The following is a 13,644-nucleotide window of genomic DNA, read 5'->3' as shown; positions in this document are numbered from 1 at the left end:
CAATGGCACAACATGGAAGGCCAAGAAAAGACAAACTGGAAATCCATAATAAAGATCTTGAGAAACTCTAAAGGGAATCAACCACACAGAGTCAAAAATAAAATTATAACCAGACACCAGTGGTTTATGTCTGTAATCCTAGGTATTCAGGAGGCTGAGATCTGAGTTTGGTGGTTCAAAGCTAGATCAAGCAGTGAAGTCTGGGAGACTCTTATCTCCAGTCAACCACCAAAAACTTGGAAAGGAGCTGTGGCTCACATAGAAGAGCACCAGTCTTGAGCAAAAAGCTAAGGGATAGCACCCAAACCCTGAGTTCAAGCCCCAGTACCAGCATATAAGTAAACAAACAAATAAATAAAAGAAACTTCAGTACATTGATAACTCAAAATCCAAACCACAAAAGTCCAGGAATAATTTGCATAAAACTTTTTATTATTTATTAGCAGTGTATTACCTACACTTTAAAATAGAACAAAATATCTTTCAGAAGATAAACTATTCATAACAAAATATATGTCAAACAATTTTATAAATGGAGTAGAATTACTTTGCTTATACTTTCTATGGTTTATACCTTCCTTTCTTTATGTGTCTATGTATGCACATGTGTATAATTTTAAGACATACACATGTAGATACATATGACTTACACACATAATTATGGAAAATTTACAGTAGTCAACTTCACAATCATTTCAATAGCTGCACACAAATTAGTGTTCACAGAAGTGAAAACATCAGTATAGTTCCCTTTCCCCTACTTTTTAAATGTCATCTGAATTACTTTTCAATCATAATTTAAAAAAATACTATCATCTTCCTATACAGCTAATCAATCATTTTTACATTAATTCATAATAAAAATACGTTACTTTTTTAGCTTTAGAAAAAGATATACAATTTAACTCCTCTTATTTAAATTTTTGATTCCTAAAGCATATAAATCCATTTTTCTCATCCAGAGTGCAATTATTTGGTACTGCAGTGACTGAAAAATATGATAACAAACCTGAGTCAAACATTCATCAGATGCCTTTTTGAATGATGTAAAAAAATCATGGAGAAAATGACTTGCTGAAGCACATACATATCAGTATCTCAAGTCACCCCTTCCTAACTAATACAATACAGTATTCTTAATAGATGCAATAAAGCACTTCAGATGAATCCATTTCACTTGTCATGTTAACGTTGCCCATTTTTTTAAGAAGTCTAGCAGAGAATGAGAACCTGAAGCACTCCATCTCTTGGGCAAATGAAATTGCTTACAAGCTCTGAAGCATAAATGTAAAATTACACATACACACAGGGCAGTGAAGCCTCCTGGGCTCTTCCATTTTCACACTAGTTTCACACACACTGAAGGGGATGTACTCTGTTCAAAAAATATCTCCTTTAATATGGAGAATTTCTTAGCAGCATCTTTTCCAGTTTTTTTCTTCATGGATTTAAAAATAGTGTGAGACCACATGACATGACAGAACCACCTAACATTCAAGGCAGAATAGCCTCATTGACTGAATCACTTTTGAAGTGCTCTTTTTATTTGGTGGGGGTTGAGGAGACATTAGAATAATTATTGTATGCTTAGGGACAAAGCTCTTGGAAATTTCAGACATGGATTTAAACCCTCCTCTGCATATGTAGAGAATAATAAGCAAAGTAAATGGTTTAAGGCATTAACAAAAAGAAAAAGAAAAAAAGCACTCTTGGGAAAGTTGTGAAGAAATAAAAGTACTGGAATGTTTAGTCCTTTCATAGAGAGAAATCCTGCTTTTGGTAGGAACATCCAGTGAAGCCAGTTCTAACCGGACTGCCTCCTAGGGAGCAAGGCTAATGTAAATGGCTCCAGAATGAAACCAGAAGAAAATGGTTTTGTCTTAAATAAGCCCTATCAAAGAGATTCTTCTCTTGGTATAGAGAAACTTGACTTCTTTAAATTAAAACTTTCTTTGTTTATGAGGAGGAATTCATTGTAGACAAAAACCATACTAAAACAAAGTTTTAAAATACAAGTTTTTGGTAGCAAACAGCAGGAAAATCTAAATCAAAATATAGCCTAGTTTTTATACATAATTTTAGATATTTATAAATTTATCAAAATAGACTTTTAAAGTTCACAATACATACATAATGTAACACTGTACATATAACAAATGTATTACTGAAATACATTAGAAGTAACCTTTTGAAATACCAAATTCAACATTTAAACTGTCTTTTTTTAAAAAAAAGGGGTTGAAATCTTCATAAACAGTTTCAGTGCATTTATAGTAGTCATTTAGCCAGATTTCTGGCTTCAAGTCTCTGGAACGTATTATCTTAGTGCCTTTCTCTAATGTAAGGGAAGAGGCAGGAATCCATGTGGCAAGTAGATGCTTTCGTCCACATTGCCCATCCAGATGTCTAAGCATGGAGCCGCTTTCACCGCAGTGGCAATGCCTTAGTAATGAACATACTCAGACTGAAGGGACTGTGTGGGGAGAGACATAAACTGGGGTTAAATTCTGTCCCAAACCAAACAGCAACCTCCTTCAACAGAAGGCAACACAAAAAGATACTTGAAATTAATTGGGGGGGGTGGGGTGGGGGTTATTGAAATGGAGAGAAATAGAGGAAAACAAACATTTGTGTGAGAGAGAAAGAGACATGAAGGAAACTATGTCTAAACTACAAGGAAACTATGTCTAAAGATTCACAAATGCTACCCTGGAGGCCGAGGATCACAGTTCAAAGCCAGCCCAGGCCAATTAACCAATTAACCAGCAAAAAAGACAGAATGGAGGGGTGGCTCAAGTGGTAGAGCATCAGTCTTGAGCACAAAAAGCCAAGCAAGAGCGCAAAGCTCTTAATTCAAGCTCCAGTATTGGCACCAAGAAGGTGAGGGGGGTGTTGTTAACTTATTAGTAGTATTATTGAAAATGAAAGAAGTAGCCTTAAGTTTCACTCTTAAGCACTCAAACTATTAAATGATATTGTCTAATTGAATATAGTTAGAATAAACTTTGAGAGGTATATACTTTTTATTACCTATTAGTAGTATAATAATAATGCCTAAAATGTAGTAAAATTAGCATTCATCCAAATGCATTTCCCTTAAGAAGGTTTGAATTTGATGCATATCTTACAAATCCTTTCCATTAAGGGAACAAAATGTACTAAAAGCTTGATCTTAAGACCTAAGAACATTGATGCACAAATCCCATGGTGAGAACTAAACAACAGGCCAAGTTTAAGCATATAGTTTTCCTATACCATGTTAACATATGAAAGGGATATGAATGGGATCTGAAATCATAATGCACAGAGACATAAACCAGGAAAAGAGAAGACCTAAAGAACGTTTGCCAATTATTTTTTTAGCAGCACAGGTGATTAGAAAGAAGGAACATAAATTAAGTTTTAAATGTTGCAGTTCAAAGCCAGCCAGGTAAGAAAAGTCCCTGTGGAACTCATCTCCAATTTAACCACTCAAAAACCAGAAGTAGCACTATGGCTCAAAGTGGTAGAGCACTAGCCTTGAGCAAAGGAGCTCAGGGACAGTGCCCAGGCCCTGAATTCAAGCCTTACAAATGAAAAACAACAAGGAGGAAAGAAGGAAAGAAAGAGAGGAAGAAAGAAAGAAAGAAAGAAAGAAAGAAAGAAAGAAAGAAAGAAAGAAAGAAAGAAAGAAAGAAAGAAAGAAAGAAAGAAAGAAAGAAAGAAAGAAGAAGGAAGGAAGGAAGGAAGGAAGGAAGGAAGGAAGGAAGGAAGGAAGGAAGTTTTCTACTTGGGCTGGCTTTGAGTCACAATCCTCAGATCTCAGCCTCCTGAGAAGCTAGGAGGACAGTCTTGTGCCAGCAGCACCTAGCTCAGATTTCCAGTTGCTCTTCCCCCATGTTCTGAAGTCTGGCAAGTGGTCAGAGCAGAAGCAGGTCAGGCTTTCCAGGTACAAGAAGGTCACACAAGCATGCTGTAGATTAGCTAGTGTTTTCTTGGGAATATTTACCCTTTCATTAACAGAAGTTAGACTATTCCTCAAATTGTAGAACAAAGTTACTTTTCCAAGTACCTCTTCAGGCTCCATCAATTTCCAGCGAATAGAGAATACAGCAAACAGCACTAGACAAGTAACTTCAGTTACAGATTTCTGCTAGGGTACTTATGTATCCATTCTTGTAGGGGGTAAATGTGTGTATTTGTATTTGATTAATTATGAATTACAGTATGCACAATCTGAAAAATAGAAGTTTCTAGTAACTCTTTAGTCTCCTGGCTAAAGCCTTTGCTTTTATAAAGCAGAACTCACAGACCCTGGCTGCTTTTTAATTCAAAATGCAGTCCACCATAATCTCTACTGCTCTCCTGTGTTGCCGAGATGGCACTCTGCCAACAGATGTCAAAGTGCAGACAACCCTGTGCTAGGGGCCATGGCTCATGCCTGAAATCCTACTTGGGAGGCTGAGATCTGAGGATCCTGCCTCAAAGCTAGCTAGCCCAGGCAGGCAAATCCAAGAGACTCAACTCCAGCTAACTAACAAAAAAGCCAGAAGTGACAGTGTGGCTCAAGTGATAGATGACCACTCTGGGGTGGAAAAAGCTAAGCAAGAGCCTGAAGCTCTGAGTTCAATTCCTACTACCAATGGACCCTTTGTCATGCTAGTTCATTCATTCAATATGAAAGTGTACAAATTGGGGTAGGGGGGTATAAAAATAGAATAGCAGAGCTCTCAAACCAAGACAAAATCCATCATTTCTCTATAATATAAAGAAAGATAAGACAAATTAAAGGTTTAGCAAGTTATTCTGGCTTTGGTATTTTGTAATAAACTAGCATCTTTTTATTCTCAACTAAAAATCTTAATGGGAATGGACTCAGGGAAGAGCTTCAAGCTCTAACACACTAACATCTAACACCGGAATGTCAGGAACATGTAGGCTTTAAGTGCTGATCTCCCGCACATTGTCTGGGTCAGCTGTTCTCAATCACACCTGAGAGAATCTCAAATAACACCTGCAGTTCTCTTCCCTTGAAATCTTAGCACAGAAGAGACAGTGAAGCCACCTTACTTCCTGCTTTGATCTGAAACACATCATTGTAAAGCTTCTGATGCAGGCACAGATTAAAAAAAAAAATCAGTCTCCATTATCATAAAATTAAAGCTTTGGCATTCTTAATCCAAAAATCCAAAATCTAAAATATTCCCAAATCTTAAACCTTGTGAGTATTGACATGAGGCCACCAGTGGAAAATTCCACTCCGAACATCATGGGACAGGTCACAGTCAACACACAGGTGCACTCAGAATGCTGCATAGAATCGCCTTCAATGCCAGGTGTTGTAATCCTAGCCACTCAGGATGCTGAGATCTGAGCATTGCAGCTCAAAGCCAGCCTGGGCAGGGAAGCCCTTGAGGCTCTTATCTCTAATTAATTGCCCCCCCCCAAAAAAGGGCACGAAGTGGAGCTGTGGCTCAAGTGGTAGAACATTAGCCTTGAGATCAAAACCTCAGGGACAGCACTTCAGTCCATAATTCAAACCATGGATACACGCGCACACACACACACACACATATACACACAAATTACTTTCAGGCTATGCATAAAAACAATATATGAGGGCTGGGAATATGGCCTAGTGGCAAGAGTGCTTGCCTCCTACACATGAAGCTCTCGGTTCGATTCCCCAGCACCACATACATGGAAAACGGCCAGAAGGGGCGCTGTGGCTCAGGTGGCGGAGTGCTAGCCTTGAGCGGGAAGAAGCCAGGGAAGGTGCTCAGGCCCTGAGTCCAAGGCCCAGGACTGGCCAAAAAACAAAACAAACAAACAAACAAAAATATATGAAACATAAATGAAATTCAAGTTTAAACTGAGGGCCTCCCCCAACAGAACTCATTATGTAAATACAAATACACATAAAAGGTAATATTAACATTCTTGATATCAAATGAATGAAGTAATGTCTTAATATTCAAGTCATTTAAATGGGAGGAACTAATGGCTTGGAATATAGTCCAAAAATCAAAACACTCCCAGACACAAGCATTTTTGAATAAGCAATACTTAACCCACACTAATATTCTGGAAAAGACAATAGCCAGTTAGGAGCCTTTTAATAGTATAGTAAGAATACAAATACACTTTGTATTTGAAAAGTAATGTCACAAGTGCAGTTGATTTCATTAAAAATAGATTGTAGGTCTTTTATTCCGAGACAGATATTTATGGAGTGATTGCTATATGTGAAACACAGCTCCAAACCTCTTATATGTATGTAGTCATCATTAAATATTCCATGCGACTCATTTCACAGATGAAGAAACTGAGATACAAAGCATGGCAGGTCACACAACTAGGAAATACTACAGTCAGAGTTTGAAGCCTATGAGTCTGGCTCTAAAGTGCTAACCCTTGCAACACTGCAAATCATCTTCTAGCATTTGTCCTGCGACAATCACACATTGCAGTCCAATGTTCCTGCTCAGCCTAACAAAAGGGTCAAACAAACACCATGAGACAGGCTGTCATCCCAGGAGAACAACATCAACAGCAAAAAAATTAAATTACAGAAAGATGTAACACTTATTACATGACAGAGATCACACATTCAAATCACTTTCATCTAGACTAAACCAAAAAGTACTTTCAGAGATATTCTACATTAAAAAAGAAATTTTCTTTCTAAGGACAACCACACTTAAATAGTCTAGTTAATGTTTTAATTCCACTGGGCCAATTTTTTTGTTGCTGTTACCATACTCATTGATATGAATGTATCTAATGTACAAAGAAAAATGGCAATGACATTGGAAATGGCCCTGTGATTTGGGGTTGTAAAACCTAGTGCTTGTTTACATAATTAAGAAACTGGGCTGGGGATATGGCCTAGTGGCAAGAGAGCTTGCCTCGTATACATTCAGGCCCTGGGTTCGATTCCCCAGCACCACATATACAGAAAACGGCCAGAAGTGGCACTGTGGCTCAAGTGGCAGAGTGCTAGCCTTGAGCAAAAGGAAGCCAGGGACAGTGCTCAGGCCCTGAGTCCAAGGCCCAGGACTGGCCAAAAAAAAAAAAAAGAAAAGAAACTAAGTTTTCAGATAAAATACTAAATTCATTTTGACAGTATTTTCACAGAGTTATAGTGAGTGATCAAATTTCTTGTGGTTATACATAATTAATATGAAGGCTATAAGAATAGTAACAGCAATATTCAACCTGGAAAATGGGATAAAATTTCCTTAATACTTGCTGCCTCAAAAAAAAAAAAAAGTCAAAATAAAAGCTACTATCAGGAAGTCTTTTTCCCTGAAAGCTGATTTGACATAATGCAAAATGTTAGGCAAGGAGATGAAGAAAATTTTATTGTTCTGCAAATTTTCTATAGTCTGCTTTGGGCAGGTATTAACTTTAAATTTTTGGCTTCTCTAGAGATATTTCTTTTTACAAATGCCCAGTTACTTAACCATGGTAGAAAACTTTGTAATAATTATAAGCATAGGTAGTGTACTGACAGTTAATAAATAAAACTGTAGGGGCTGGGGATATGGCCTAGTGGCAAGAGAGCTTGCCTCTTATACATGAGGCCCTGGGTTCGATTCCCCAGCACCACATATACAGAAAACGGCCAGAAGTGGCGCTGTGACTCAAGTGGCAGAGTGCTAGCCTTGAGCAAAAAGGAAGCCAGGGACAGTGCTCAGGCCCTGAGTCCAAGGCCCAGGACTGGCCAAAAATAAATAAATAGATAGATAGATAGATAGATAGATAGATAGATAGATAGATAGATAGATAGATAGATAGATAAAACTGTAAGTTGGCCAGTTAGGGTAAATTGTGAAGGATGAAGAAAAGATCACCATCTTTGTCAGAAAATGAATAAAGTGCCAGCTGCCAGTGGCTCACATCTGAGGATGGCAGTTCAAAGCCAGACCAGGTAGGAATGTCCATGAGATTCTTACTTCTAATTAACCAGCAAAGGGCCAAAAGATGCAGTTCATTCAAGTGGCAGAGCACTAGACTTGAACAAAAAGCTCAGGGACAGTGCCTAGGCCCTGAGTTCCAGCCCCAGGACTGGCACATAAAAAGAAAATAGGGGCTGGGAATGTGGCTTAGTGGTAGAGTGCTTCTCTAGCATGCATGAAGCCCGGGGTTCGATTCCTCAGCACCACATAAACAGAAAAGGCTGGAGGCGGTGCTGTGGCTCCAGTGGTAGAGTGCTAGCCTTGAGCAAAAAGAAGTGCTCAGACCCTGAGTTCAAGCCCCAGGACTGGCAAAAAAAAGAAAAAAGAAAAAAGAAAATGAATCATGAAAACTAATGTTCAAGTCATGTGAAGGAAGGACATAGGAGCCTGGAAAGTTAGCATCCTCTTAGGTCAAAATCCTGTCTCAAAATCATCATGGACTTTTGCCATACTGATTGTTTTTTCCTCTTTGCTATAATTCCCTTTTTTTTCAAGTCCCTTAAAGAAGAAACAATAGTTCTACTGGTTATCTCTTGTGTGAGTTTTAACTACAGAGACAAACACACTTAAACAAAAAGTTTGTTTTAATGTGATCAAGGCAAAAATACATATTTGGTGATATGGGAATTTATAATAGCTCCAGTATATGAACAGTATTGTGAACAAATGCAACACTGGGGAAAATATGATTTACCTATAACTGCCTTTATACTCCTGGGTCTCTCCCAGTTTTGTATTATTGATTAAGAACTAACATGCAAATTATGTGTGTTGATACATATTTCTGCAAATGTGGTTTCTCAACACTTAAACTATTTCCTTCTGCTTATATAATACATACTTCTCCAGTAACACTGGAGGAAACATAGCTGCATGAGATTTTAAGGACATCATGTGAATACAAACAAAAGGGCTAATAAATCAACTTTTGAAATGAACGCGTACACTGCTCCTGTGTTCCCAATGCATTTCAGAGATGCATTGAGATATAAAAAGCCAATTTTGGTTAATTAAAATGCTATGTAAAATTTTCTTTCCCCTTCCTACATGGTTTTTAATAGATTCTTTTTTTTTCCTGAGAGAATTTAATATATGCTTTTCAACAATCACAAAGAGCTCAATTGTGAGATGACAGATCGCTGACACCCGGCTTGACTCAGCCAACTGCTACCTGAGTGTTTTCAGTTCATGTGAGCACGAAAATTATATTGATGCAAGCTTGGTATACATCTATTTTCTCTTATTTTAGTAAAGCCAAATTTCTAGAAGAAGAAAAACTAACACAACTTCCAGATTACTATATATTAGAACTAAAACTGAAAAGTTGGCTTGCTGCTAGGGCTTCAGATGCTAGCAATCACATAGGGACTCCTAATCATTTTAGCTTAATATTTGACCCAACCTTTAGTTCAATAAGTACTTTTTAGCCATTTACTATACTATAAAACGTTGGCAAGCAAGGACATTTCTGCAAAGCTTCAGAGCCACCAGAAGAGAGTCTGCACAGTGGACTATAATACCAGTGACAGATGTGTGAACAAGTCCCAGGAGAGTCATAATATGCTTCCCCAAAGGTAACTGGTAACTACTAGTCAGGCTTTGGTGGCGCACACCTGTAATCCTAGCTATTCAGAAGGCTGAGATCTGTGGCTCACAGTTCAAAGCCAGCCCGGGCAAGAAAGCCCGTAAGACTTTATCTCAAATTAACTACCAAAAAACCCAGAAATGGAACTGTGGCTCAAGTGGTAGAGTGCCAGGCTTGAGCAAAAAAAGACAAGGGCCAGTGTCCTGGCCAGGAGTTAAAGCCCCAGGATTGGCACAAAAAAGCAGGGCTGGAGGTGCTGCTCAAATGGTAGAACATCAGCTGGGCTAGCAAGTCTAGTAAGTGCAAAACTTTGTGTTCAAACCTTGGTATCCCCCAAAATAAAAAGTAAGTACTAAGTCAGGCCAAGGAACATAAAACCAAGCAAAGGAGGAAAGGCAGAGTGAATTACACATGCCTAGGTTCAGCTCAAGATGGGTGTGGCACTCCAGATGCCAGGGTCCAATGTTAGAAAGGAGCGAAAGAACCTTGGGTGGCAAGCCAAGAGCTCCAGATTGGACCTCTAGGCAGAGTGGATCCACTAAACAATGGCACATATGAAAAGGATTGGGTCAGCACTCACTGAGGGATTTAACACTGATATAGGAGAGATTAATGGCAAGCAATGCAGAATGGGGAAAGCACAGATGTTTGATTTAATCCAAGTGCTAGTGGCTACTCAGGACGCTATATGAGGACTGAGGTTCAAAGCCAGCCCAGGCAGAAAAGTCCATGAAACTATCTCTAGTTAACCATCAAAATAGTGGATTGGAAGTGTAGCTCAAGTTGCTGAGCTCCAGCTATGAACAAAAAAGCCAAGCAACAGCTCAGGTTCCTGAGTTCAATCCCCAGTACAAGCACACACATGCATACACAAACACACACATACTGACACACACTATATATAGCATATACACATGCTATTTAATAGTTCATAAATACTTCAACTAGCATAGAAGTGGTAAGAATGAAGGGACTTTAGTGATAATGGTTGTGGCAGAGGAAAAGGGAGTCTATTGAAGATAATTCCAAATTTCTATCTTGGATGATTGAGTGAATTAAAAAATCAGGACTTAGGGAGAACTCCGCACATTCCCCACCTGCCCAGCCCGTGGAAATTCATGATTGCAGGTGAGAAGACTGAAGAGATGAGAGGAAGGAAGTGGATGGACAACTTCCTGAAGTGTTTGAAAAGAACAAGGCAGATAAGGAGTTACTATTGGGAAAGAGCAAGGTTTTTTTTTAAGTAAAAAGAAAGAAAAAAAGGATGAGTCAGATTCAGAAAAACCTTGAGGTGGAGACGAGGTAAGTTAAAGGAAATTACTTCTGATAAATTCTATTTTCTCAGCAGATTTCAACACAAGGTCAACAGGCCCTCAAGGTTGGGAGAAGTACCACTGAGGAAGAATTTTTTTTTTCTAAGTTTTGGAATTGCCAGTGTAGGGAGAGGAAAGGGGAGACAAAGAGAAAGGAGTAAACTAATAATAAGCACTGGTTGGCTAAGTAAATAAAAAACATGTTTAAAATGGAACCAATTGACAAAGTTATGTAATTTTTCCCCCAACAGTCAGTTAATACAAGACATGGAGGGAATGATCTAACTTTAGAGGCTGATAATGAAATGACTACAGAACATCCACATGTGCTGGAAATGTTGGACAAGGAAAGCAAAAATGACTAAGTAAGCTACAAAAGAAACAGCAAAGTCAGGGGCAGGGGCAGAATGTCTGAGGGGAGTCTTGCAGGATTATGGAAGCAATTTCCTCCACAATTAGTTCTATTGGATAAACTTCCAAGTGAATAGAAAAATAATATGCATCAAGTACCATCATGTCCATTGGAGGGACTCAATAAATGGCTGTTGATGATGGTAATGATTAGGAAAATGTTAGTTCTCCAGAATGCTGAGCAGTAGACCTGCAGCTAACAAGTATAAGCAAAAATCCTCAAGGAATGAAGGGGATCTGATAATGGTAGTGACAGGAAAAAAAAAAAAGATCTTCATATTATTGGATGATGTGTTTGAAAAAAGCAAAGGTGTTGAATCAGGGCATCTAGCAAACACGCAGAACACACCTTGTGCCTTTTAGTCTTAAAGATTTAGGAACCAGCTGGGTACTGGTGACTCACATCTGTAAACCTAGTTACTCAGGAGGTTGAGATGGGAGGATCGTGATTAAAGCCAACCCAGACAGGGAAATTTGTGAGACTCTTATCTCCAATTTACTACCAAAAATCTGGAAGTAGAGCTGTGGCTCAAGTGGTAAAGCACCACCCTTGAGCAGAAAAAACTAAAAGATGGCACCCAGACCCTGAGTTCAAGCCCTAGGACTGGCACCAAAAAAAACAAACAAACAAACAAAAAAAAAAAAGTGTTCAATCAGGGCATCTAGTAAGCAATCAGAATATCTTAGCCTTAAAAATTTGGAAACTGGCTGGGAAGGTAGCTTAATGGTACAGTGTTTGTCTAGCATGCATGAAGCCTTAGGTTCAATTCCTCAGTACTACATAAACAGAAAAGGCCAGAAGTGGCAAAGAAGCTCAGGAACAGTGCCTAAGCCCCTGAGTTAAAGGCCCAGGACCTGGAAAAAAGAGAGAGAGAGAGAGAGAACCACCAGAAAGTAAGCATTTTGTACTCAAGAGTAAATGGGGGTGGAACCCAGGTTAAATGGGTTCAGATTTTCTTTCTTTCAAGTGGAGGCTTGCTCTTTTGTTTATTGCTTTTTCAGTCAGAAGGCTAAGGGGGGGGGGGGTTTCATACTGCTCTCCCCAAGATAGAGAAACATCTGCTTCTGTGGATAAAACAATTCTCGCCTCCATCCCCATGTATCAACCACTGAGCAGTTCATTATCACACAGAACCTGTGCCACAATCCAAAGACTGTGAGAGACAAATCCAGAGACTTCTCAAGGAATGTGCATACGGTGTCTGCTGGTTTGCACAAGCATGTGCAATGCACACCCACATAAATGTCTGCTTGTGTCTGAGAGGGGATGGCAATAAGGATCATCATACACACACACAAGCAAATTTCTAATTTTTGCAAGAAATAAAATAAGCTATTCAATATTAGAAAAGACAAGTTAAAATAAATCCACAATGGCAAATACAGCCCATCTTAGACACTGTGGGATATCAAAATAGAAGCAATCACATTTTCTAACTTGATGTTTCTTACTTCAAGGTGACTAGTCTATTCAGAAAGGGGCCCAGGGTCTACAACCATTAGGCAAGGGGTTCACAATAAAACAGGAGTGAGCAAGATCAGATGACTGAGAGAGGCAGAAAACGTGAGCAGGGATCTACTCCAGTGGTGGCGCAGAGTAAGTCAGAGCCCCAGCCAGCCCCTGATGGGGAAGAAAGAGTTTGAAAAGCAAAGGGAAGGAGGGGGGAAAGGCTGAAAACAGCATGGAGGACAGGACACGTTCGAGAACACTAAGAGCCTGCCTGGCAGAAGCTAGAGGTCAGTAATCTGGGAGTAGAGAGAATTGAGCTTGCATAGCTGGTGGGAAGGTTCAAAAAGGCCTAAAATAGCAAGGTACAGGCCTACTTCAGATGAAGCTAGAACTGAAAACACAATCCAAACTATCCTCTCTTTGGATAAATGTTTCTTCAAGATGAGAGAGAATGAAACATTGCAGTAGGACCTCCAAAGCATTATCGCTGTGACCTAAAAACACACTGAGACCCAGTGGCAAGCCACTGACTGCAGAGCAGGGAACTAGGAGAGGCGACCTGGTGGCTAATGCTGTGGATATACGGCAGGATGGCCAGGCCTGACATCAGAGCTAAGATGAGGTTCTCTTAGCTGCATAAGGAAGCTGACAGAAGCTGTAACCACTGACTTTAGACACAGCCTGTACTGAGATGCTATTGTTGCTTGAGAAACAAGTATGGTCTCAGCTCACCAAGAGATAAAATAGCCTGGATTATTTAGACTGAACAAACTAGAGGTAGAGCCCACAAGAAATAATAAAGGGTTAAAGTTAAAGCCATGGCAGTTATCAAGGTGGGATTATTACAGGGCAAAACCATCACACTGTACTCCATAAGTATGTGTAAGTCTGATATGTCAATCAAAAATAAAAGTCAAACTAAAAAAGGTCAGTAGATGTGAGGAC

General features: G+C 39.2%; 1 protein-coding gene across 2 annotated transcripts in view; it reads right to left on the bottom strand.

Annotated features, from left to right (window-relative positions):
- Nucleotides 1–1,545: 1,545 nt before the first annotated feature.
- The window catches only part of Cdc14a (cell division cycle 14A), a 166,842-nt gene continuing 154,743 nt past the window's right edge, over nt 1,546–13,644 (bottom strand). For both annotated transcript variants that reach the window (XM_048352048.1, XM_048352047.1), the window contains one exon: nt 1,546–2,473. In XM_048352048.1, coding sequence (XP_048208005.1) covers nt 2,425–2,473 — 49 coding nt within the window. In that variant the 3' untranslated portion in view covers nt 1,546–2,424. The remainder of the gene's footprint in view (nt 2,474–13,644) is intronic.

Source organism: Perognathus longimembris, chromosome 7, assembly GCF_023159225.1.
Source record: "Perognathus longimembris pacificus isolate PPM17 chromosome 7, ASM2315922v1, whole genome shotgun sequence".
Lineage (NCBI taxonomy): Eukaryota > Metazoa > Chordata > Mammalia > Rodentia > Heteromyidae > Perognathus > Perognathus longimembris.
The sequence above is the reverse complement of the archived record's forward strand: the minus strand, read 5'-3'. Positions and strand labels throughout refer to the sequence as shown.